Below are 26,046 nucleotides of genomic sequence, written 5' to 3' on the forward strand. Positions count from 1 at the left end.
AATAGCAATCCTGCAGATTTTTGGTTTGATAGGGAATGCAGAGCTCTGAAAACTCGACTATGTAACGTATATTGTTTACATCATGATTCCTTCTCCCCTGAGAATATTTCCAGCTTAAGTCACAGTTGCAACCAGGGCTTTTTTTCAGCTGGAATGCGGTGGAATGGAGTTCCGGAACCTCTTGAAAATGGTCACATGGTTGGCGGCCCCGCCCCCTGATTTCCCTCCAGAGAGGAGTTTAGATTGTCCTCTGCCCCAGCGCCGTGGAGGGCAATCTAAACTCCCCTCTGTCTGGAGATCAGGGGGCAGGGCCACCGGCCATGTGACCATTTTCACTGAGGGGGATTTAAACTTTAAAAAACTCTCCCCTTCTTCCATCTAACCCAAAGTGATATCATTGTGCGGTCCTGGGAGTGTACATGCACTTTGCACATGTGCATGTAGTACCAGGGGCACCACCTCCCACCAGGAGTTGCCTCCTGTGCTGGCAACCCACTGAGTTCACCAGCCAGTGGGAGCAACTGTATCGGGCCACGGTTCTGAACGATTTGAAAAGGTTCTGGGCCATAGTTTTGGATGCATTTCATGCCAAGGATCCCTCTACGCCTGTCATTTTTTCTCACAGGCAGTTCCAATATTTTCTCTCCCTGTTTCATCAGGATCAGGTTGCCCTGCTAATTCCCTGGACTTTTCCTCGGAGGGCTTGCCTGAATGGCCCCCCGTGACTCTGATGAAATAAAGGATCTGATGGGTCAACTGAAATCAGGAAAGGCATCTGGGCCTGACACAGTTCGCTCTGAAATTCTAAAACTAGATTTGGATTGGTGGGCGGGGCCCCTCTTGCATACCTGTTCACATTAATAGACAGGTCTGGTATTACTCCCGATGTTTGGCGCAATGCAGTTGTGGTCCCAATCTACAAAAAAGGTGCTCAAACAACACCTTCTAACTACAGGCCAATAAGGCCTTCTCTCACTAATGGGCTAGTTATAGCCTGAGCATTTATTAGCCAAGCTCTTCCTGGATGTCACAGCAGAGAAATTTAGGCCCAGAGCAGCTGAACTTCTGCAAAGGGAAATCAACATTGGATCATTGGATCATTCTATCTCATTTGATCAATAAGTATGTTAAAGGAAATAATTTAAAATTATATGCTGCTTTTCTCAGTCTTAAGGGTGCATTCAATTCAATTGATAGAGAACTCCTATGGGTTAAATTACGTCAGTTAAACATAGATAGAAGATTACTTAATCATATTAAAAAGCTGTATACAGCGACTACTTGCCAAACCAAATGCTCATTGGCAGGAAAACTTATGCCTAAAATCCCAGCTAACAAAGGTGATAAGCAGGGCTGCTTATTAGCACCTTCTCTGTTTAACTTGTTCCTTAATGATCTCACCCCCTAGCTAGCAGAAGTTGATCATCACTACCCTAAACTGGGCACCATACACATTCCCTAGATACTTTATGCCGATGACACTGTGTTATTTTCCTGTTCCAAAGTAGGATTAAAACGACTGGCTACATATTTATCTGCCCTATGGGCACCACAGGAGCCCCGTGGCGCAGAGTGGTAAGCGGCAGTACTGCAGCCCAAGCTCTGCTCATGACCTGAGTTCGATCCTGGCGGAAGCTGGTTTCACACAACCGGCTCAAGGTTGATTCAGCCTTCCATCCTTCCAAGGTCGGTAAAATGAGTACCCAGTTTCCTGGGGGTAAAGTGTAGATCCCTGGGGGAGGCAATGGCAAACCACCCCATAAAGTCTGCCAAGGAAACATCATGATGCAACGTCCCCCCATGGGTCAGTAATGACTCGGTGCTTGCACAGGGGACTACCTTACCTTTACCTACGGGCACCACATCTCCACAGAGCTTTTTCTCTCGCAAGATTCAACACTATGCCATTGGCAATCTTATACGGTAGATATAATAAGATCCCAGACCCAGATAGAGTTTGCTCTTGCGATCATAAAAGTATCAAGATGGTTCACATGTCCTGATTTATTGCCATCTGTATGGAGATTTGCGCCTCAAATATTTAAACTCGGAATTAGTTAATATGAGGGACCTTCCAGATTCCCTAAAGGTCCATCGGCTTTTAAATGACTCCCTGCCTAAAATCACTGAGAGGGTAGCAATGTCTCTTTATATGGCTATAAAATTTCATCAGGAAAGTTTTCAGAAATAGTCTATGTTTTATGTTTCTGTACCTTGCTCTGTGTTTACTGTGCCAATAAAGACTGACTGACTGACTGACTGACTGACTGACTGACTGACTGACTGACTGACTGACTGACTGACTGACAAAAAGGGCTGATGTGCAAGTGGGAGGCAAAAAACTGCCACGGCACACCTGACCTAAAATCCTTGTGTCATCAACCAACAGCACCTAAGGACTTTGTAACACGTAACAGGGACTCTGACAAGCGTGCATGTCTTGCTGATTTGCTTTGTTTCTCGTCCCAGGGATGGAAAGCAGTTGCGGATCCTCTGTGAAGACAACAAGTACGATTTCAACCTTCAGGAGACAAGAGGCTTGAAGGAAGTTGTTACTTTCAAAGCTGTACGTGGTTTTGCAATCTCCTTTCATTGCCGTGGTCTTCTGTTCCGGCTGGTCTCACTGGCGGCTGCTTTGCTTTTCAGGGAGACGAGTTCCTGGTGGAATGTCGCTACCAAACACTGGATCGGACAAGCCTGACCTTCGTAAGTCTGAAAGTCGACTAAGTGTGTGAGAAAAAGTGGTGGGGGCAGATGAGAAAACTAAACATGGTGATTCCCATCGTGTCCTAATATTTTAAAAGCTTTCCCCAATGGGGACAAAAAGCAGCCCCACGTTGTCGTTTCACCACTGAGGGAACGGTGCAGGAGAGGCAACCCAGGCGGCCTGCTGTGGCACCCCCTCCCCAGCCCCTATCCCTGGACAGAGCCAGAGCTGGTTCTGGTGCCCACCCCAGGCATCTCCACACCTTACCATGTTTCAGAGACATAAACATGACCGTTAACAGCAAATGCTCCATTCTTACATCTTGGCTGACTTGGCCCTTTTCCCCTTCCTCTTCCTCAGGGTGGGCCAAGTACCCTGAATGAAATGTGCCTGGCGTTCCTCTTCTACTACCCTCGCAACAACATCTCCAGCTGCATGGGATACCCAAACATTCAGTTCGTTGCTCATGAACTTGGCCAGCCGGCAGCAGAGTGAGTGTTCCTGGACTGGGCCCCAAGGCCACGATTGGTGCCTTGGGGAGCCTCCGGCTGGGATCAGAACGGGAATAAACACAGACAGTCCTTCTAAAACGGGGTAGAAACGGTATGAGAGCAAAGGAGGAGCTGCAGCAACTTGCAGGGGGAGGGAAATCCCATTCTCCCCACACATACACACCAGCCCTTGCTTCCTCCCAATGACTGCAACCCCCGGGAACTTCGGGGAGCAGGTCGCGGAGAAAAGGATGTCATTGACACATCAACCTCTCTTCCATTAGAAACCGAAAGTGATGTCACCCATGTTCTAGGATTTCACTGATCAGGAAATTCCCAGCGCAGCACAAATCTTAGAGCATCCGTGACACCTCCAGGTTTTAGCCCCAGGTGACACTGACAGGTGGACAACATCTTCCCCGCGCCCAGTTTTCTCCCACCGCTCATTTGAACACCAGCAGCAAAGTGGGGGGGGGGTGCTTCTGCTGGGGTTTGCTCACCAAAGGTAGGCAAGTGGTACCCTTATCCCACTGTCTCCCTCCAGCGCCACGTACCTCCCTCCGTCAGCTCTGACTGAGCTTCCCCCCCCACACACACACACAAGCATGCACTCACTCTTTTATCCCCACCAACACTACCATCACAACCGTTTGACCCCCTGCGCAATCTCGCACCCTGCCTGTCTCCTTGTCCTGGAATCGCCAGCATTCAGGCTCCTCCTCCGCTGAGGAGGCCAAAGATTTGAGGCACGGGGGGCAGGGCACCCAACGCCACGGCAGGGAGCAGTCGGTGTGCCGCCAGGAGCCAGGGGGAGGACCCAAGTCAGCCTGCTCCCTCTGAGAAAGCCCCCTGCTATCAGACCCCACATTGGGTTCAGGAAGGGATTTTCCTGCAGGTCAGACTGCACAGGGATCCTGGAGGGTTTTGGCCTTCCTTTGAGCACAGAGCAGGGGTCATGGCAGGAGATTGGGGTGGGGCAGGGGAGCTGTGAATTTCCTGAATTGTGCAGGGAGGTGGACTAGATGACCCTTGGGGTGCCTTCTTTGTCCCTTTCTTTCTTTGGCTCTCCTGTTCTGGCCAGCTCCTGCCTTGACTCCTGCCTTGATGCCCAGACCTCCGTCTTCAGCAGGACATTCCTGCCCTTCCTTCCCCCCTGTTCCTCTTCCCCAATACGGCCCCTGTTCCCTTCCACCCCCTCTCGTGGTCCCAGCCACCTGCCATCCTGAAGCCACCCCTCACAAGAGTGGAGACCTCGGTTTGATCAATTCACCCGCTGTGGGGCACATGCGTTGGGTCTGGGGACCCCACTCTGAGCCAAACTTCAATGTCAGGCATGAGCTGCGAGTTCTCCTGCTTTCCCACACGGAGGGGCTGTGGCATTAATAGAGACGAGGTCTTTGGCCTTGCCTCCCCTTCCACGCCATTTTCCCAACCTGCAACAGTTTCGAGGGGCGCTATTTGGGCGCAGCCACGTCTTTCCCCGGAGAACACACGTTTCTCCAATAGGCCAAAGAGCCCACACCTGGGACTGTTGCTGGTGGGGGAAATGGCACGGGAGGGGGGGGGAGCACAGGTGAAAGCCCCTCTCCCCATGCATGCCCTGGCCCTCATCTGAACCAGGCAGTTCACATGGGGGAATTGAGAAGTCACACAACTCCAGTCTGACACGGGGTGGGGGGACTTCAGACCCAGTCTGTGTTCTCTGTATAACATGGGAGGGGGGGTTGCAGTGGCCTTGGCAGCCCCCAGACGGCTGCTCCCGTGAGGTGTTCTTGCCAAATGTCTGGTGCCAAAGAACTCTGGGTTCTGTTTTTGCAGCGTCTACGCACCGCAGGTTTCCACTCATCTCCCTTCAAATATTTTGCTTTTTTCTGCCTATTCTCGGCTTCCTGCTTTGATGGGTTCACTTCCTGGCTGGTGTGTTGTCATTCTGATTTTACTGCTGCTCTGTGGTTACTTTCCAAAAATTGCTAATAAATGCCTTTAGCTTTAGTGAAAAGGCAAGATAGAAGTATTTTAAATGAACAAATAAAATTGACCCTTAGAATAGACCTCCGTCTCCACCTGGGGTTAGCCTCGCTTTAAGACGCCTTCTTCTTCCAGGCTTTGCCCACTGCCTGTCTCCGCGTCCCTGGGAGTCCCTTCATCTCTGCCTTGATTTTTCCTCCACAGTGCAATGGAAGGGATGATGGCCATCAACTTGGTAGAGTGGGACAACAACACCGCCAAGAAAGCGGAGAAAGCCTGCAAGGAAGCGGATCAGATTGTCATCCTTAAAACCATCGACGTAAGTGCCATCTGTGCGCAGTCCAGGGACACGGAGGCTCCCGGGCCTCCCTGGCCTTTGCTTTGGCTGCTGCCTCTTTCAAGAGCCCCCCCCCCATGCTGCAACAGCTGAATGGCGGCAGCAGCTCAAGGGAGGCGGGGCTTGGCCTCAGGTGCTGACTAAACTGCTTCCTGCCTTCCCCCAGGAGAGGAATCCTGGGGGGGGCAGGTGCCGCTGGAAGGCCAGCACAGCCTGTCAGAAAGATCCGCTGAGTCCGGCAGGACAGACTATGACTACGGGGAAGGAGCCAGCAGGGCAAGGAAGGGCGGTGTGCTGGAAACCCCCTTCCTAATTCTGAGGCTTCTGGGAGTTGCCTGTGGACCAAGCTGAGGGACAGAACAATGGAGGAGCGGACCCCCAATGTGCCCCCCCATATCTGATGTACAATCACAAGTGGAGAAGGAAGTATATGCAGGCCATGACTAAAGGCCAGGATTGCATTTACAACACAGAGGTCAAGTCTTACATCAAAAATGGCACATACAGCGCTCAGAATAAATTAGGAAGGGGATACGTTCACGCACACACACCCTGAGCCTAAACCTCATAACCAAGCACGGCGGGCCTAGTGCGAGACCCCAAAGACGCAAAGGCCGCCTGTCATTGGCCCCCACAAGGAACAGAATCTTCTCCTGGCTCAAGCGGGGGCGGGGGCGCAAACCTGTCGCCAGAGCTTTCACGGGAGCATCGCCTACCCCACCATGGTTGTCCAGGGGCTTCCTGTCTTGACTGGCTGGTTTCCCTGCAAGTTCCCATAAGCCTGGCTTCCTCCTGACTTCACAGTTTGGCCAGAACTCGGTGGCGATGGTGCAGGTTCAATCCCTGCCTGCTTTAGGTGCTGATATGAGCCTGAACCCCAACTTCTTTCAGAACGGAAATGTCACCGTGCAGTCCATATATGTTATTACTGGTGGTTCCTCTTGCTTGGCTGCGTGGCCCTCGTTTTTCACGGCCTGCAGAGAACTTGCTCTTTCTGACAAGAGATGCAAATCTGCATCAGAGATAAACTATAGTATATCAGATGACAGTGTGGTGGTCAGAAACCACACGAGAACCAATCCAAGAATATAGTATTGTCCAGATGTGCCAGCAGCAGCCTGGAGAAAATGGCACGCGAGAGAAGAGGGCCTCGGCTGCTTCAACAGGGCCACCAAACTGCCTATGAGAGGCTACCAAGCACCCTGCTGGCAACACGAGCCAGTGTGCCCAGGTGGGGCACTCTTTGGGGGAACCTGCATGTTTTCTGGGGCACACGTGGGTTTCCCAAGCTGGCCCAATAGTATTCCCTAGGACAGGCAAAATAGTGTGTGCCAAGCAGAGCCTGAAGCCTATTTTCTATGCCAACCATGGCCTTCATCTGAACCAGGAATTGTGCCAGGAGACCTGGGGGAAAAAGGGGGGAGGACGACAAAATCCAACCCAAAGAAACAGATTAGGTAACCAAAAAAGGTTGAGTGCGCACGCCCCAACAGTATGTAAACAGAGAAACCAAAATAAAAGTAGATCTTAATAACTGTAAATAAAATATATTCATCAGTAGAAATAGCTTATGCAGTGTTAAATAGACAATAAACCAATATATGCAATAAATATATGGCACAATAATCTACTGTCTAGCTCAGTGGAGCAAAATGGGGAGACCAGCATGATGCTATTCCATGATGTCATCTCTGGTTGCGCATCCAGAAGTGACATCATGGCTTCACATGATGCTTTAGGAATTTCCCAGATCTTTATAGTAAAATCCATAGAGATTTGGGGCATTCCTAGAGCATCACATGATACTGATATCACATACACACACACCTGTACATGTATATATACTCCCTTTCTCCAATGCTATAATATAACTGCTGGTGTAGGGTCAAGAAGAGCTTCTTGTAAGATTTTGTGTCATGCAGGTATTTTCTGTTACTGAAGGCAACCAAAATAGCATACCTATCAAAATTTGATAGATTTTTACTGATCCTATCCATATAATTTTTTTCTCGTTTGGGTCTCTCAACTATCACATTGCACACTGTCAAAGCTGCTTTCCTCTCATTTAGACTTACTTCACCCAAATATCTATGTTATAGGTCAATCTGATAAAATTATGGGCAACAAAATGGAAAAGAGCTTTATTTCATAGAATCATAGAATCATAGAGTTGGAAAGGGCCATACAGACCATCTAGTCCAACCCCCTGCCCAGTGCAGGATCAGCCTAAAGCATCTCTGACAAGTATTCATCCAGCCTCTTCTTGAAAACTGCCAGTGAAGGGGAGCTCACCACCTCCCTAGGCAGCTGATTCCACTTTTGAACTACTCTGACCATGAAAAAGTTTTTCCTAATATCCAGTTGGTACCTTTGTGCATGTAGTTTTAGCCCATTGCTCCGCGTCCTACCCTCTGCTGCCAACTGGAACAGCTCTTTGCCCTCCTCCAAATGACAGCCTTTCAAATATTTAAAGAGAGCAATCATGTCCCCCCTCAACCTCCTCTTCTCCAAACTAAACATTCCCAAGGCCCTCAGCCTTTCCTCGTAGGGCTCAGTCTCCAGACCCCTGATCATCCTCGTCGCTCTCCTCTGCACCCTCTCGATTTTGTCCACATCCTTTTTGAAGTGAGGCCTCCAGAACTGCACACAATACTCCAGGTGTGGCCTGACCAAGGCAGTATAGAGAGGGGCTATGACCTCCTGCGATTTCGACGCTATGGCCCCTTTGATACAACCCAGGATTGAATTAGCCTTTTTTGCCACTGCATCACACTGACTGCTCATATTCAGTTTACAGTCCACTCTTACCCCAAGATCCCTTTCACATATACTACTGCCCAGAAGTGTATCCCCCATCCAGTATTTGTGCTTCCCATTTTTGTGGCCCAGATGGAATACTGTGCACTTGTCTTTGTTGAATTGCATCCTATTCACAGCTGTCCACTTCTCCAGAGTATTCAGGTCTTGTTGAATTTTAATTCTATCTTCTTGGGTGTTTGCTACTGCTCCCAATTTGGTATCATCAGCAAATTTAATGAGCAGCCCTTCCACTCCTTCATCCAGATCATTGATAAAAAATATTGAAAAGTACCAGGCCCAAAACTGAGCCCTGCAGCACCCCACTGGACACCTCCCTCCAATCTGATGAAACGCCGTTGACCACCACTCTTTGAGTGCGGTCCTCCAACCAGTTCCCTATCCATCGAGCTGTCCTACAGTCTACTCCACAGTCTTCCAGTTTGCCCATCAGAATGTCATGGGGGACCTTATCAAAAGCTTTACTGAAATCCAGATAAATCACGTCAACAGAGTTCCCCCAATCCAGTAAGCTGGTCACTCAATCAAAGAAGGAAACCAGGTTGGTCTGGCAGGATCTGTTAGGAACAAAACCATGCTGACTTCCCCGGATTACTGAGCGGTCCTTCAGATGCTTACAGACTGATCCCTTTAAAATCTGTTCTTTTTTTTTTTGATAAAATTTTATTGGTGAGTGGAAAAACAAAAGAAAATTTTCCAAATTTAACACATATAATCCCATTTTTCCCCTTACTCTGTCCCCCACCCTTTTCCTCCCCCCTCCCTATTGACTTCCAACAGCTTTCCAACCCTTAACCCTTCTTATTACTTAAATCTATTTCATTTATATTTTCCTGCCAACTTTGAATCATAATATCTCTTACTCTAAGCACATTCTTATTCTTTTACATAAACTCTATCAAACGTACTATCAATATAGTATATCTCATATCAATATAACATAACAATATAGTATAATATATAGCAGGGATCTCTTTCTTTAAACTTATTCTATTTCTTTTCTTTTAAGCATATACTCCATCAAATACACTATCAATATAGTATATATTATATATATATTGTATGCTATGCCACCAATGTAGCACAGCACACAACACCAAATAGCACAACCACATAATATGTTATAATATAGAGTCTGATCCACTAACCTGTTATTTTATGTTATATATCATATATAGTATACCTCATTGAGATATCTGTTTACCCCTTCTCATTATCCCATATATTCAATGTAAAATTCCCTTAAATATTATATTAGCTTAGATTATAATTACATTCTCCCTAAATGGTAAGATCCCTTCTCTCTTCTCATTGCAACATTGTTCTTTAAAAATTTTCAAACTGCCACAGTTCTCCTTTTACATCCCACTTTTTTTCCAAAAATTGTTTCAGTTTCCCCCAATCAACAATATATTGCCCTAGGTCAAGATCTTTGAGTTTCCTTGTCATTTTGTCCATCTCTGCCATGTACAGCAATTTATAAATCCAGTCTTCTACAGTTGGTATTTCTTGTGTCTTCCATTTCTGCGCATACAAAAGTCTTGCCGCTGCTGTCATGTAAAATAACAATGTTCTATGCTGCATTGGAACTGCCTCCATTCCCAAGTTCAGTAGCAACAGTTCTGGGTTCTTATTTATTTGTATTTGTAAAATCTCATTTATTGCTTCAATTATTTCTCCCCAGTACTTAGCTACTTCACATGTCAACCACATATGATAAAATGATCCTTCATGCTTTTTACATTTCCAGCATTTGTCTGACATATTAGTTTTGCCTAGCACAATTTTCTTTGGTGTTAAATACCATCTGTAAATCATTTTGTACACATTCTCTTTAATGTTCGTACAAGTTGAAATCTTCACTGTATTTTTCCATAGGTACTCCCATGCCTCCATTGTTATTTCTTTATGAAAGTTTATTGCCCACTTCACCATCTGGACTTTTACTGTTTCGTCCACCGTAAACCATTTTAAAAGTAATTTGTAAATCTTGGATATTTCCTTCTTGCCTTCTTGTAGTATCACTTCCTCTAACTCCGAATTTTCCAATCTTATTCCTCCTTTCTGGCAGTCCGCATTATAAAGGTCTCTAATCTGTCTGTACTGGAACCATCCATAACAAGGAGACAATTCTTCTTCTGTCTTTATTTTCAGCTTTGAGTGTTGTATTTGTGTTATCTCCTTGTAGGTTAGACATTGCTGTTCGTTATCGACAGTTCTCGGATCTATTACTTCATACAGAACCACCCATGAAGGAATTCCATCTTCCATATACAACTTGTATTTCTTCCAGACCATGAAGAGGCTTCTCCTAATATAGTGATGCAAAAACAAAGAGTCCGCTTTTACTTTGTCATACCACATGTATGCATGCCATCCAAATATTTTTTTATGTCCCTCCAGGGCCAGCAACTTACGGTTTTTTAAAGTTATCCAGTCTTTCAACCATACAAGACATACTGCCTCATGATACAGTCTTATGTTGGGCAGTTGCAAGCCACCTCTTTCCTTCGCATCTTGTAAAACCTTCATTTTCACTCGTGGTTTCTTGCCTGCCCACACAAAATCTGAGATTTTCCTTTGCCATTTATCAAATTGTTTCGAGTCTCGGATAATTGGTATAGTTTGCAACAAGAACATCACACGTGGTAAGACGTTCATTTTTACTGCTGCAATTCTTCCCAGCCATGATAAATTCAGTTTGTTCCATTTTATTAAGTCTCTCTCTATTTGTATCCACAGTTTCTCATAATTATTTTTGAACAAATCTATATTTTTCACAGTCAGTTCAATGCCAAGATATTTTACTTTATTAGTCACCTCACAGTCTGTTATCTCCGTTAGCCTTTAAAATCTGTTCTAATATCTTCCCAGCAACAGAAGTCAGACTGACCAGCCTGTAGTTTCCCAGGTCATCCTTCCTCCCTTTCTTAAAGATTGGGATAACATTCGCTCTTCTCCAATCTTGTGGCACATCCCCAGTCCTCCAGGAGGCCTTGAAGATGATGGACAGGGGTTCTGCAAGTTCTCTGGAAAGTTCTTTCAGCACTCTTGGGTGCACCCCATCCGGCCCAGGGGATTTGTATTCATCCAGTGCAGCCAGATGCCTCTCCACTACCTCTCTGTCAATGTCAATTAGCCACTCAGGTGTCCTGCCACATTTTCTACTATCTCTAGATGTGCCTGAGTTCTTCAGGGAGAAAACAGAGGCAAAAAAGTAATTAAGCCTGTCTGCTTTTTCTCTGTCCTGCATCAGAGTTTCTCCATCTACTCCCAACAGTGGTCCAATTGCCTCTTTTACCTTGCGTTTGCTTCTCGCATAACTGTAGAAGTTTTTCTTATTGTAGCGAGACCTCCTGGCCAGACCCAGCTCGTACTGAGCTTTGGCCTCTCTGATGGCTGATCTGCAGTACCTAGTAACCCTCATATACTCCTCTTTAGAGGTCTGTCCTTCTCTCCATTTCCTGAACATTTCCTTTTTCTCCCTTAGCTTATTCTGGAGCTCTCTGTGCATCCACATCGGTTTCTTGGAGCCCTTACCATGTTTCCGTCTTGCTGGGATAGTGAAGGCTTGAGCTTGCAAAAGCTCCTGTTTGAGAAGAGCCCACCCTTCACTCGCTCCTTTCCCTTCCAGCACACTCCCCCATGGAATGACTCTCATCAAGCCTCTGAGTTCATCGAAGTTGGCCCTACGAAAATCTAACCTACAAGTCTGGCTACGAATTTCCTTGGCTCCCCACAGCAACTGGAATTCAAGAAGGACATGGTCACTTCCCCCTAAGGTCCCCACCACCTTCATCTCATCTACCAATTCTTCCCTGTTGGTTAATATCAAGTCTAGTATGGCCGAGCCCCTTGTAGCTTCCTCCACCTTTTGAAAAAGGAAGTTATCGGCCAGGCAGGTCAGGAAATTGCATGATTCATGACGCTTTGCTGATCCTGTCTCCCAGCACACATCAGGGAAGTTGAAGTCACCCATAATTACAAGGTTCTGATGTCTGGATACTCTGCCAATTTGTTCAAAGTGGGCAGCATCCATTTCTTCTCGCTGGTCGGGTGGTCTGTAGCAGACTCCAACAACAATACCCTTTGTCCTTCCTCCCCTTATTTCTACCCATATACTTTCCACCGGGCTGTCCACCCCATTCTCCATAACTTCTTGACAATCAAGCCCTCTCCTCACGTACAACGCCACTCCACCTCCTCTTCTACACTTCCGGTTTTTCTTGAACAACTCATACCCATCCACTAGCACATTCCAGTCATGGGAATCATCCCACCAAGTCTCAGTAATTCCTACTATGTCATAGCCCTCTGTTTGCAATAGAAGCTCAAGCTCTTCTTTCTTATTGCCCATACTTTGGGCATTGGTATATAGACACTTGTAGCCTTGTACCTTTGTTTGACCTTTCCTACCCAGGTGGGTCCCCACTGCTTTCACTTTGTCATTGAAATCGCCATGTCGATCGTCCCCTTCCCCTTGCGGCATCAGTTTAAAGCTCTCCTGATGAAGTTCTCCAGGTTCGCTCCAAACGTTTTCTTCCCTGCCCTTGAGAGGTGAAGCCCATCAGGTGCTAGAAGGCCTTCTCTAAGAAAACCTATCCCATAGTTCCAGAACTCAAAGCGCTTCTGCCGGCACCACCAACTCAGCCAGCGATTCACCTCCAGTATGGTCCGCTCCCGGCGTGCTCCTCTTCCTGTGACTGGAAGGATAGAAGAGAATACCACCTGAGCCCCCAATGTCTTCAACTGCCTTCCAAGGGCTTCGTAATCCTCTTTAATTCTTGCAACGTCCTCTTTAATTTGCTGCCACAAAACATGTTCAGTGACGTTTAGAGACAAAATATGGCTATTTTTTCTGACACTGCACCAGAATTGACTGGGATGTAGGTCACACAACTGACTGACTGCCTGTTTATATCCTCTGGCTGAACAGGCTGCTCTGCTTGGATCCCATCCTGGAAGTGAGAACAGCATCTTTGCTAACCCCCCACCCCACCCCCACTCCCCACACACACATTTTGAAAAATGAGCAGCTCTCATTTCATTCCAAATGAACTCATTCTTTCAGCACATGGCAAATATCCATCCAGTTCATACACTGTCATGTCAAGCTAGTATACAGTCTCAGGGTGCACACCCTGGGCTACATGTTCAGCTATGGAATGTGCCTCATTCCTCCCTCCGTTCCTGAATGGAGAGTGATGAAGGAACCCTGGTTGCACAACCACGCAGTGAGGAGTCTCGGCTTCCTTTGCACCTCTGCAGCAAATACAGAGATGTTTGTCCTGGCAATGGGGTGCCTGCACATGAGGAGTTTTGGGCACACTTTCATGCAGCCGCCATTTTGCCTGGCATTTTCCCTACTGCATGACCAGAGAGCTTTGAGCGGGCTTTTCTTTAATCGACAATTGCTATTACTATGCAGATGTGAGAGAGAAACTGTATCTCCACGACGAAAAGGATAAAGACTTACTTTTAAAATAAAAATGAAAGCTGGGAATTGAGGAAAAGGACTACTAGATTGTGGCAGCAGATCCTTTTAAATGCTATAACAATTTAGGAATGACTGTTTTCTTTTAAAGCCCTCGGTGTCCTGGGTAGCCCTGCTTAGCTGAGCTCATCAGATCCTGGGAGCTAAGCAGGGTCAGCCACGGTCAGGACACGGATGGGAGATCCCCAAGGAAGTCCAGGGTTGCTACACAGAGGGAGGCAACGGCCAACCACATCTGCTCCTCCCTTGCCTTGAACTGCCCATGGTTAGGGTCATCATGGCATGAGTTGTTTGCATTGCGACTCAACCGCATCTTCTTCTTCTTCTTCTTCTTCTTCTTCTTCTTCTTCTTCTTCTTCTTCTTCCAAGCCCTCTAGTGGCAGAAGGAGAAACAGCAACCCCAGAAGGCTGAGGCAAAGGCAATGGTGCTGAGGCGGGCTGGACCATCCCAATGTGCATCTTCTCGTCCACAGGCCATGCGAACAAGCTTGGACTGTGATCATTCCAAAAATATCACATTAGACAGAGTTCAGGAATGTTCAGAGCAACGCAGAAGAATAGCCAGAAAGTGGATAATTCGGAGGCAACATCATTTGCTGTTCAAAAAAACCCCCTCCAAGTTGGAGGCCAAATTGAAGCAAAGCCATGTGGAAACAAACTAATTCCAGTTACTTGTGATGTACAATTGCAGGCATGAGTTAGCTCCCCTCACCACAAGCTAGGATTCTTAACCAGAGGTTTATGGAAACCTAACTCCAGTTCAGCCATGTGCCTGAAATCCGGCATCCCGTGTAGCAAGATTTTGTTTTAAGCCCGCACTCTTTGTCATAAAAGGGGAGCTGGGAGCAATCAGCTGGGTTCATTGACATCTGAATGCAGCCAGAGTGACACAGGACCATCCCCAAAGGCTCGGTTGCGCATTACCCAGTTGTGATCTCTATTCTCCGGAATCACACTGGATGGGTAGATCACACCACACTTCTCAGGAAAAGGCACGGTAAAATACGCTTTTTCTGTCTTTGCAGAAAGACTGTCTTCAAACAAAACCTCCTACTTTATTTGAATAACTTATTTACAGAGTTCTCCCAGCTCGTGCTTTCTCTTGCTCTGCTCAGGTCCAACAAAGGAAAAAGATAAAGTGGACCTCTTGCCTAATTCCGGGTTTCCCCAGGAATTACAACATGAGTCTTTTTTCTATGTTGCTGTAGTTACTTCCCATATGAGATGCTCACCCCGTGTTTTTCAGACATCTCCAGATAAGTATAAAATCCATCTAAAGAAATGCAAGGCTGTTGCCAGGCTGTTGATAGGCGATGCTGGAGGTCATTAATTCACGGGGTTGCCGTAAGTCAGAAGCACATAATAAAAATGACAGACGGAGATGCCCACATTGACAATATATGAATTAATGATGCTGTGCAGAGATAGCCTGAAATAAATCAGAAATCATTTTCACTTTTTTAAAAAGGCGAGTTAATTTCAAACCTTTCAAACCGTGTCCATTTTCCCCCCTGACTTCATCAAGAAATGCCCTTTTTCCTAATGGGACCAGGTAGCCCAAATGGTCCCCCAGTTATCCAAGTTGTCTGGTAATTGAATGTATCTTTATCATTTTTCTTTCCAGGAGGTGGTCGTAAATGAAACCGGCTTCATTCGAGACATCATTGAACATGAACCAGCCCCCTGCAAAGCTATTTTTGGAAACGGGCTTTCTGCTGAGCCAGAAGGGCAAGCCAGGTACCAGCCAGCCGTGACATCCCGCGCTCTCAACGCCAAGGCCATCCTACCTTCTCCTGCCCTGCTAGTCATATACTTGGGCTTTACTTCGCTCCTTACCTTCTCCCTGTGTCCTCTGAAAGTCAGGTACTGATGCCACAGGATAGTATCACTACTAGCCTACCAACAGGGCAATCCTATGCATGCTTAATCAGAATCATGTCCCAGGCCGTTTCCACACAGCTTACTTTTTGCTGGGATGCAACGTGTTCTCGCACGAAATAGCCCAATCACAGCGTCTTCCTGGCACAATTTCGCACGCAAAGGTGCTGTATCCCGACAAAAGGTAAGCCATGTGGAAACGGCCCCACTTTACTCCTGGGTAAGTGTGCACAGGATTGCTTTTCACAGCTCTTGTTACATTCTTTCTTTTCTTAGATTTAAGTGGCACAGCGGGTGGGAATCCAGAGCAGAGCTAGAGCAGGCCAGTAAGCACTGGAAAGAAGTCCAGCCCTTTGATTTAAAGGAGACCTGTCTTGCTTTTCTCTTTGGATACAATCCTGCTGAAGGAAACAAGCACACACATGTATGCATGCAAATACACCTCGTCTGCAGAGAGAGGGAAGCTACAACTCCCCAGATGAACTGTGGGGCGAGCAGTCTGGGGGGAGTGGGGGGCCGTCCCATGAATCCTGCAGCACTTTCTCTCCTGGCTCAGCCAAGCACAGACTCGCAACAGAAGGAAGCACCAGCAGCCAAGTGGCTGGACAGGCGGGCTGAGCCTGCCCAGCATGCAGCAGTGACCCAGCTGGGCAGTGAAGCGCTTCAGCAGCACCAAGGGGGCAGTTCACACTTAACAAAATCCTCGCATTCCCCATGCGGCTGCCACAGGCCCTGTTGATCACATGTGTGCGGAAGTCGGTTCCCAGGCACTCAAGGATCCAAAAAGGGCAGGATTGTGGTGCAGAGGGAGTGGAGGCTTAAGCCCCGCCCCGCCTGCACTGTTTTCCCTACCTAAAAGGCCCCGGGAAGGTTCCCTGCTGGGGAAATTTACATGTTCAGTTGGCTAAAGGTGAACAGGGCAAACAGCAGAGCCCCTGGGGTCATTTTAGGGCAGGGAAACAGTGCAGGGAGGAAGGGTGAAGCCCCTTCTTCCCTCCTACCACGGTCCCAATCCAAATGGAGCCTTCGTATGCCTAGGAATTAAGCTCTGAGCTGGGAACTTCCAGAGGCTTTCTGATTGGCAGGACCCGCGGACACCACGTGGGGGGCACCAGAGTGTCACTCCTGCCACTGTGCCAGTCCGGCCTCATTTCCTACATCCCCGCCTTCAGTTTCTCACCAATGTGCACAGAACTGAGCAACTGCTGGGGGGCTAGGGAGAAACGCAAGGAATTAAGGCCCAGTGCATGAACGTCAGAGTCCTTCCCCACTTGCTTGTTTCATGGCTTATCTGGGCCATCGGAGCCTCCTCTTTTCTGTTGCAAGGTGTGTGTGTATCTGTGTGTCTGTGTGTACCCAGTTACCCATGGCAGGATTCTTTGTACATGCTAGGTTGTCCTGGGTTTGCAATTTGCATTTGTGATCTGCCAAAGAATAACAGACCTATTGAAATCAAATCCATAACTGTAACCGTTCCCGCTACACTGCAATTCTCAACTTATTTCTTTGGAAGCACAGAGGGTTGGCTGCAACGAGCTTCTCTGCTAGTGAAAAAAGGAGGAAGGGTCCCTCTGATCACCTGAAATGGCTACACTGGGGGTCACGGGACTTGCATGAGCAAAAGCCACATAGGGTGGGGGCTGCAGTAAGGAAGAGAATCAGGGAAAGTTCAAGGGGAAAGATGGCTGGATCCGACCCACATTATGCAGGTGATGCAACAAATTTGAAAAAGTCCCATTGAAGTATATGGAATGGGGTTCAAGGCCTGTTTGGACATTTGTTATACATGTGTTGTGATTGTGTCTACCAGACTCTTACCTTCAATGTGCCTTAGGGCATAGTGAGAGGAAGAACATCCGCACAGAGGCCTGTATGTTCTATGCACACGGGTGCAAATCATGTGATGATCAACACCCCACAAGAAAAAAAAAACAATTAAGTATTGCTGAAGCTGCTTGAAAAGGGCAGGCTATAGATTAACCGTATGAACCATTTGAAATAATCTTCCAAATAAGATAGTTCTCCTGAGTATTAGGAACAAAGAGGACAGATAATGGCCATTCATAGCTAGGCATGAAAGGTAACAAAAATGGCTGTGCAGAATTACCCCCGTCTCCAAGAAATCAACAAACTGGAGTAACTCTGCGAAGGACTCTGTAGTTAATACTCCCACCGAGAGCCCTGAAATCCACCAGAGACATCTTCTTAATGATACAATTGGGTCGAATTAGACAACGAGACTTCTCAGTAGGTTCCCTTGCCCAATACTGGACTCCCTCCCGAGTCCCAAGCCGGGGTATTTTCAGAAGCATTATAAGGTCTACTTGTGTGGATGGATCTCTGGGATTCAGGAATCAACATGTTGTTGGTTTTGAGGCACTTAACTCTGCTGATTTTTGCAGGTTATAAATCTAAATAATATTTTTGATTCTGCATAGCAATGAACTAAATGCAAGGTGAAATAAGAGAATGTTTGTTGCAAAAAGATCAAAAGCAACATATTTCTTTTAAAACTGCCATTGGAGTCATTTTTGCTGCCAATCAATGTTTATATAAATTCCATTGCCTTTTGAAATGAAATGAAATGCTGTATTGATTTACGTTGTATGTGTTGGTATTTATTTTGGGGTGAAAAGTCATTTTTTTCAATAGAATCGACCTCTTTCTGTTATAGAAAAAGTTAGAGATGACCATTTGAAATTTCTGATAATTTATATTCTTAATAATGTCTGCCTAATTAATATCCTCTAATCATTCCCAACCTATTTTGTAAATGTTGCATAATCTAATTATCCTGCAAGAAAGGATTAATTTATGGCTGCTTCCGCATGGTGAGAAGTCTCTGTGTACTTCCAGCAGTGACAACGGAGCGTCCACCCAGCAATCTTTTCCTTCCCTTCTTTGTCTCATTCCACACCCACCACCTGAGGACTTCTTGATTTTAAAAAAATATGTACTTGGTACCGTGGACCCTTGCTAGTCACGATTCCATTGATCTGCAGCCTGTAATCCTGTTCCTGTCATGTGATGTGGTCTCCAGCCTATTTTTACTCCCAAGTGCCACTGTGCCATCATTATAAGCAGGGCTTTTTTCCTGGGAAAAGAGGGGGTGGAACTCAGTGGGTTGCCCTTGGAGAAAATGGTCACGTGGCTGGTGGCCCCGCCCCCTGATCTCCAGACAGAGGGGAGTTGAGATTGCCCTCTGCGCCGCCTAGTGGTGCGGAGGGCAATCTCAACTCCCCTCTGTCTGGAGATCAGGGGGCGGGGCCACCAGCCATGTGACCATTTTCAAGAGGTTCCGGAACTCCGTTCCCCGCGTTCCCCCTGAAAAGAAGCCCTGATTATAAGTGTTACACTGTTAAATTGTACAGGAAATTTGGTGGTTTTTTAATTAGTGGACTTCATCATTTGTGGTGATCCTAGAAACAGCCCCCACCAATGACAAGGGTCTTCTATATGTTGTTGTACTGTAACAACATAATAATGATCTACCTGCTAGTTCCTCTGAATTCCCAGCTTTCATTTTTAAAAAAAAGCAAGTCTCTAGGCGTTTTGTTCTAAAGATACAAGGATGAAAGTGAGACAGTTACAGTTCCACAAGAAAAAGGGCTAGAGACTTATTTTTAGAAGCCAGGAATTCAGAGTAGATAGCTTGTTATAAAGTTATTATGCTACAGTAATATATCAAGTACAGATTTTTGTTTAAGTCCAAAAACAACCTGTCTGGTGACATGGGAGAAAATGTGAGACATGGGAACGGAAGCAAGGAGGAAAGTGCTGGTGTGTGAAGGGCCATCAAAACCGTGCCCCTTCTCTTCCATATGTCTTGCAATGGTGCTTCGACTGTGATCTTTCCGAAAAGATCAGATAGAGCTTTTCCATGCTGGCTTTTTACCTGCATTGGTGTTTCCCTTCCCTTACACACAGTCATTACTTTCTTGATATTTCTTCGAGTGTTTCCCATGTTTTTTTCAGACCACTTTTGTGGTAGCCTGAAATAAACACAGGAAAAATTTGGAGGGGGGTTGGGGATAGGAGAGAAAGACCAGAAAACAATACTGTGTATAAGGGAGGAAAAACACCGATGCTAGTAAGAAGCCAAGCTGCACCAAAAACCCCATGAAAAAGCCCATCAAACCTGGTTTCGGAAACATTATAACAAATGGGGGAAACCCAGAGCATGGATGATTTGGAGGCAAACTTGTGTGGTTGCTCCCTACCCAAAAACCCCCACTCCAATTTGGATGCAAAGCTAAGGCAAAACCTCTCTGTGGAAGCAGCCTGTGTATTTGACTAAGAAAATGGTTTCAGAGACAGTAGAGTCTATCATTAGTAGTCATCCTTTCGGGCAGAGAACATGGAACTATTATCAGGGGTGAAAGTAAGTCAGTATGGGCCAGTATAGAGTAGCGGTAAGGAAGTAGCCCCAATGATAACCCACCCCAACCTTCAAGTCTCCCAAGGGAAAGACGGGCTCGGGAAGAAACGTGCTACATTTGTCCTTGTAATACTGCTTCAAAATATTAATCTAATGAAATCTCTATTGTAACAATGAATACTGAGGACACAAAGAAAGATTGCGACAATAAACATAGGAGATTATATTTTCAATCAAACTTTACAAGGCATTAACGGATCTGTCTTCTTTCATTATATATTGTTGCTATGTTCATGCAGTGTTCAAATCAAGCAAATAAATTTTCTTCTGGTTTCAGAAGGTTGCTCTCCATGACCACAATTTTCAGGGCTGGTGGATGGATTTTAAGATGGTAATTACCTACCAAGTTGCCTGAAGAGTCCTGACTAGAGATGGGCACGAACAGCATTACGAACTTCAAAAACCCACGAAATTGGCAATCGCGTGATCACGATCTGGTGGTTCATGATTGTCCACGGCAAACGAACCAGCGTTCGGAAGAGGCCTGGTTCATTGCGTTCAGCCATGGCTCGGGAAGCCAGACAGTTAGGTGCCAGCAATCAATTCCCCTGGCAACAGAGCCAGGGAAACGCCTGAACTCTGTCTGCGCTCCTTCTGTCGCCCTGGAAACCCGAATGGAAGCCCAGCTTACCTTGATTGGCAGGTCTTCCTTCCAACCACGGAGCTGCAAAGCGGTTACAAGTTGGGAGAAGACACCCAGGGGAGGGAGGGGGAAGGGGGTTTCTGTAGCCATGGGCACTCCAATCTCATCCCTGCAAACCCTGATAGGCAGCTTTGACAGCCAAACACAGACCTCCTGCATTGCTCAATGGGATCTGTGCCTATAAATAGCCATGCGCTCCCAGGCTGGGTTTCACTTTCAACGAGCAGTGGAGTGGGACAGAGCTCTTGCTTGCCACTTGCTAGCCTTTGGGGAGAGAGACTAATTCAGCTTGGATTTGGGGGATAGGGATCTATCTCCTCTGGTTCCAGGGCTGCTGCCTGGCTCTGGGGCCAAGCTCAGTGGGCACCTCAGCTGAGGGCTCACATTGATTATTGATCAGGCTCTAATAGTATTGAGTGGGAGTTTCCTGGGGGCCTTGGATTGGAGAGGGTATAACTCCAAGATCCCTTTTTCAATCTTGTCCAAACTTGGGTGATGGCTGTAGGAGAGCTTGCAAAAGACTCCCCGGGAATATGGGCTCTCTAAGAGCCACGGGGGCCATTCCACACCCAACAAACTGCAAACCGTGAACCAGTTCGGCAACGGAAAATGTTCGTTGCGGTTCGTGACTTCGGGATCGTTGTCGGCACCGAACCGCAAACCACTGGTTCATTAAAAATTTTTTGGTTCATTCCCATGTCTAGTCCTGACTAGCTTGATCTTGTCAGAGTTCAGAAGCTGAGAAAGGTCAGCCACAGTCAGTACTTCAATGAGAGAGAACCAGGGCAGGCCCATCTCCGCTCATCTCTTGTGATGAACACCCAGTAGAAATGGGTTACCACTTGCTAGCACACTATCATCATCATCACCACCACCACCACCACCACCACCACCACCACCACCACCACCTACCACTCCAGAATTCTAGTGATGTTTTCAAAGGAGGTCAGTATTTAATGTTGGCTGTGGTTTATCACACTCAGCACCACTCAGAGATGGTCCTTGCAAGCTAAAATGGTTAATTCCAGCAAGAAGTATGTTGAGGTTGGACCATTTTGCTCCCCCACCCATTCAGATGTAGCTCAACACATGGCATCCTTTCTGTACTTAAACAATTTTTTACAATAATGTCCCACACATCTGCAAGTCTACCTGTTGTCAGTCCACCGTTTCTCTATGAGCCATGAAAAGGTGAGAAAAGGCCTATTCGGTGGTTACAGTTCTGGCAATCCAATTGCATATAAGGGAAAATGGTGTATTCCATAATCGTCTCAATACGCCACCTCTGTTTTGTGTGAAACATAATTTTTCCTCCAACTCTTACTACTTCAACTATTTCTTCTGATTTTGGGAGTCCACAGCCCCAGTGGCTAGAAATCTGATTCAGCCATTCCTGAAAAAGAGAGTACCGAAAACGTTCACGGACATAAATGTGTCTCTACAGCCGTGAAGCCTAGAACATGTTTTTTTGAAAGCTGAAATTCTGAGGAAGCTGAATTCTGAACACACAATTCTGCACACAGTTCTACATTCTACTCCCTTTCTACACTCTTGAATAATTGTAGCCTTGCCCAGCTCTGGTCAAGAAACCTGAAGGTTTACACGCATATTTCTTTACAGAACAGCGAATAAACTTACAAGGGCGTCCTCGTGGCTCCCCCAGATGAGCCTCAGCCCTCATGACCAAGCCCACCAGTGAGTGTTTAACCGAAGTGTTTAAAAAGTGGCTTCCTGCTGGAATTACATTTTTATAGCCTTCTACGTAGCCAAAAAATGCAGAGCAAGGCTAGCTGCATCATGCCATCCTTGTGAATATCTCAGAGGGATCTGATATCGGTAACTGTTAGAAACTTCTGAAATGTTGGGTTGAGATTGCCTCCGCATGGACGTCAGATAATGCACCTTCAATTGAATTTAATGATGGTTTGTGAGTGCAAGTGCCTTGAAAGTGCATTGAAGGTCAGATCAAAACCAACGGGCTGAAATTAAATCAAAATTGCTTTTGGCATCCTTAGGAAGAACTTTCTGACAGTTTGAGCGGTCCCTCAGTGGAACAGGATTCCTCAGGAGGAGGTGGGCTCTCCTCTGGAGGTTTTTAAGCAGCAGCTAGATGGCCACCTGACAGCAATGCTGATTCTGTGAACCCGGGCAGATCATGAGGGGGAGGGCAGGAAGGTTTACGTCAGTGCTTAGTTCTCGTTGCCCTTCTTACATGCCCAGGGTAATGCTGATAGCCACCTTGAGGTCAGGTAGCAATTTTTCCCCAGGCCACTTTGGCTCGGGATCCTGATGGTGCTTTGCCATCTTCTGGGCATGGAGCGGGGTGGGGGTGGGGGTCACTGGCTGTATGTGGGGGGGGAGGTAGTTGTGAATTTCCTTCCTTGTGCAGGGGGTTGGACTCAATGACCATTGAGGTATCTTGCAGCCCTATGAGTCTGTGAAAATGCTTTCTCCAAAGGGTGGGAAAGCAGTCTCAGTGGAACCTTCATCTGATCCCATAAACATAGCAATCCTAAATCAATTGACTTTAATGGGATTTAGAAGGACGTTGTCCTATTTAAGATTGCTTTGCAAATGACCTAATTCACACACATTTCCTAGAGGAAACAGGGATACTGTGCAAGATGTTTATTGTCTCATATTTAACACATTGTCACATTCAGTATACCCCAACTTAATATTTTGACTCCCCACCGTCTGTTTTCCAAAGTTGAGAAGTGTATGGTTAATCCAAATTCACATTTTAAAAAGAGGAGATCAGATTATAGCAAATGGAAGTGAAACCCTCAAATTTTCAGGAGAATGTGGCATGTTAAAGTTCATCATGATCATTTTCACAGCACAGTTGATGACTGCATTTTTGTGATAGGTTTCACACAAGCGCATGATGACATCTGGGCATTTGCAAAACCCACCAGGCATCAGGTTTTGTTTATTGCCTTGATCTCAAAACAAAGCAGTTTGTTCCAGGGCCTTGATATCTGAGGACGGAAACTGCTCTTCTCTCGATTCCATGCATTCTTTCTAAGGATGAACCCTGATGTAATGCTTAAAAGAAGTAACAATCTACTTTCTTCTGCAGCGGAGGTGCTCAGTTTTCAGTCGGGAAATTCCTGGAGATTTGGGGGTGGAGCCTGGGGAGGGCAGGTTGGGGGAGGGTCCTCAGGGGGGTATAATGCCGTAGACTCCACCCTCCAAAGCAGCCATTTTCTCCAGGGGAGCTGACCTCTGTCATCCGGAGATCAGTCATAATTCCAGAAAATCTCCAGGTCTCACCTGGAGTTGGCACCTGCTTCATAAGCCCAGTTCCCTCCCATCTTCACAACTGGTATCACTGACATCTAGCCTGAAAGCTTAAAAACATTTTTCTGGGAGTATTCACCCCTGAATAAAATGGGACTTACTCTTGAGTAGGCCTGCTTAGGGCAGTTCTCACATTCCTTTAATCTGCATGCTGAGTCAGCTGCCAGTCTTGCTTCTATCTACCTTTTAATTTCTAAATGCTACTTATATGTCTATCCGTTCATGCTCCACCCTTCCATTTTTAAAAAGATTTTTAAAATAGCTGCAAAACTGCTCTGAGTATTGGGTTTGTTTGGGGGGCGCCGGGCTCCAGCCAGTCCATCCTATTTGCAACCGGCTTTTGTTGCAGATGAAGAAGAGCTTATTCCAAAAGTGCAACCCCAGAAAAGAAAAAGCAGAACTGAACTGAATGCAGCGCTGTTCCTTCTGTACAAGTCCCACTGTGGCAGAAACGTTACCTTGACCTTCATTTTATACCTCCTGTGAGTCCGTGCGTCTTCCGTTGTTCCCTTTTCTGTGATAGCCTGGCAGGCCGGAAAGGAGCTGTGCAGCGGCTTGCTTCAGTTTTGGATTACTTCGAATTAGGACGGTGCTTTGTGCCAATAAGGTGGCAAGCTGAATCGACAGACACAGGAAATACTGGTAAGTCCAGTTGCGAAAGATTTCCATCCTAATTAATGTCTGAGAAGTGACCAAGACAGCATAACACAGGAGGAGCGAGAGCACAGCCTTCGCAGCACTGAGGTGAGCTTCCAATTGGAAAGGAGATAAACTTTCTTCCGCCTTTTGGGTGTGCCTAACAAGGGAGTAGAGAACCGGCACAGAAGAGGAAACCACCACCATCAAGGGCACAGAGCATCCGAGGAGAATGATGAGGAGTCTGTAAAACGGGGACATGTGAAGCAGGATGGGTTTTTCATTCACATTGTTGCACGTACCGTTGAAGGTAGAAGGAAGACCGGCTGTTTGATTGCTCGTCTCTTTGGCTTCTTTTCCATGGGCTGTTATTCTAACAGCCCATTGAAACAGGAGGGCTGCTCCCAAAGAAACCACAGTAGAGCCAAGGAGGAGCCAGTGGATGAGGCCGGAAAATTTTAATTTCATCTTTAGCAAAAACGCCTGCTTGAAGTTGACAATCTTCATGCAGTAGAAGACACTAAGCCAGGCAGTAAACCAGAAGCTTGAAAAGCTTGTTGCAATATCAAGGGTAAATATGACTCTTTGCACTTTGTTAAATACGCTGTAGAAGTCTTCCCAAATGAGCGAACAAAAATAGTCCGCAATCGATGAAGAGGAGAAGCAAAGGTTAGACAGCGCGAGGCTCGCCAGGATCTCATCGTTCGGCATCAGACCGTTTCCTTTAGACCAATCAGAGAGATTCACCACAATGATAAGTCCGTGGGTCATGATGACCGAGAGATAGACGGTGCCTGCAGTCGCAAGGTAGAAGGCCAAAAGCGAAGAGGGCACAAATGCCTTCTCTATAGGGATAACAGATCCCATAGTGAGGAGATCTTTGTTCTGTCCCTGTGGATGGTACCATCTGGTTCAATGTCAAAATGCTGGCATTTAATTGATTAAAAATCAAAGGTTCATTAATGCAAATGTGCAGAATTCTCTGGTTACTGGTTTTCCTAAGTAGCACCTGGGGCAAACATGAAATTCAGGCAGATATAGAACACAATACCTCCATCTATTTTCAGAAACTTGACTATCTAATCTTTTGGGACAAGTCAAGTTGGACCTTTGATGATTTTGTGATCAATATTATAGATGCCACACAGGCCATTTTATTTCCAGATACAGGTTCTTAGAGGAAGTGGAGGAATTAAAGTTTTACAGTTTTGTGAATGTCAGTCCTGTATTCTCTTACTTTATGAACGTATTTTGTCCAGTGTGTCTCAGAAGGAATTTATCCCAACATCAAGCAACTTTAGCTTGACTAGACACTTCCACTCTCAAAAGCAAAA

At 46.3% G+C, this 26,046-nt stretch overlaps 2 protein-coding genes across 2 annotated transcripts in view; one reads left to right on the forward strand and one right to left on the reverse strand.

Moving 5' to 3' along the window:
• The window catches only part of LOC129335192 (putative DBH-like monooxygenase protein 2), a 59,061-nt gene extending 42,728 nt beyond the window's left edge, over positions 1–16,333 (forward strand). The window contains exons 9-14 of the mRNA XM_054987630.1: positions 2,470–2,566; positions 2,647–2,706; positions 3,068–3,198; positions 5,371–5,485; positions 15,439–15,677; positions 16,249–16,333. Coding sequence (XP_054843605.1) covers positions 2,470–2,566; positions 2,647–2,706; positions 3,068–3,198; positions 5,371–5,485; positions 15,439–15,677; positions 16,249–16,333 — 727 coding nt within the window. The remainder of the gene's footprint in view (positions 1–2,469; positions 2,567–2,646; positions 2,707–3,067; positions 3,199–5,370; positions 5,486–15,438; positions 15,678–16,248) is intronic.
• An 8,214-nt stretch (positions 16,334–24,547) lies between these two features.
• LOC129335193 (taste receptor type 2 member 40-like) lies at positions 24,548–25,579 on the reverse strand. Its single transcript, XM_054987631.1, has one exon. The coding sequence runs from the start codon at positions 25,577–25,579 to the stop codon at positions 24,548–24,550; it is 1,032 nt and encodes a 343-aa protein (XP_054843606.1).
• Positions 25,580–26,046: the final 467 nt, after the last annotated feature.

Source organism: Eublepharis macularius, chromosome 8 (genome assembly GCF_028583425.1).
Source record: "Eublepharis macularius isolate TG4126 chromosome 8, MPM_Emac_v1.0, whole genome shotgun sequence".
Taxonomy (NCBI): domain Eukaryota; kingdom Metazoa; phylum Chordata; class Lepidosauria; order Squamata; family Eublepharidae; genus Eublepharis; species Eublepharis macularius.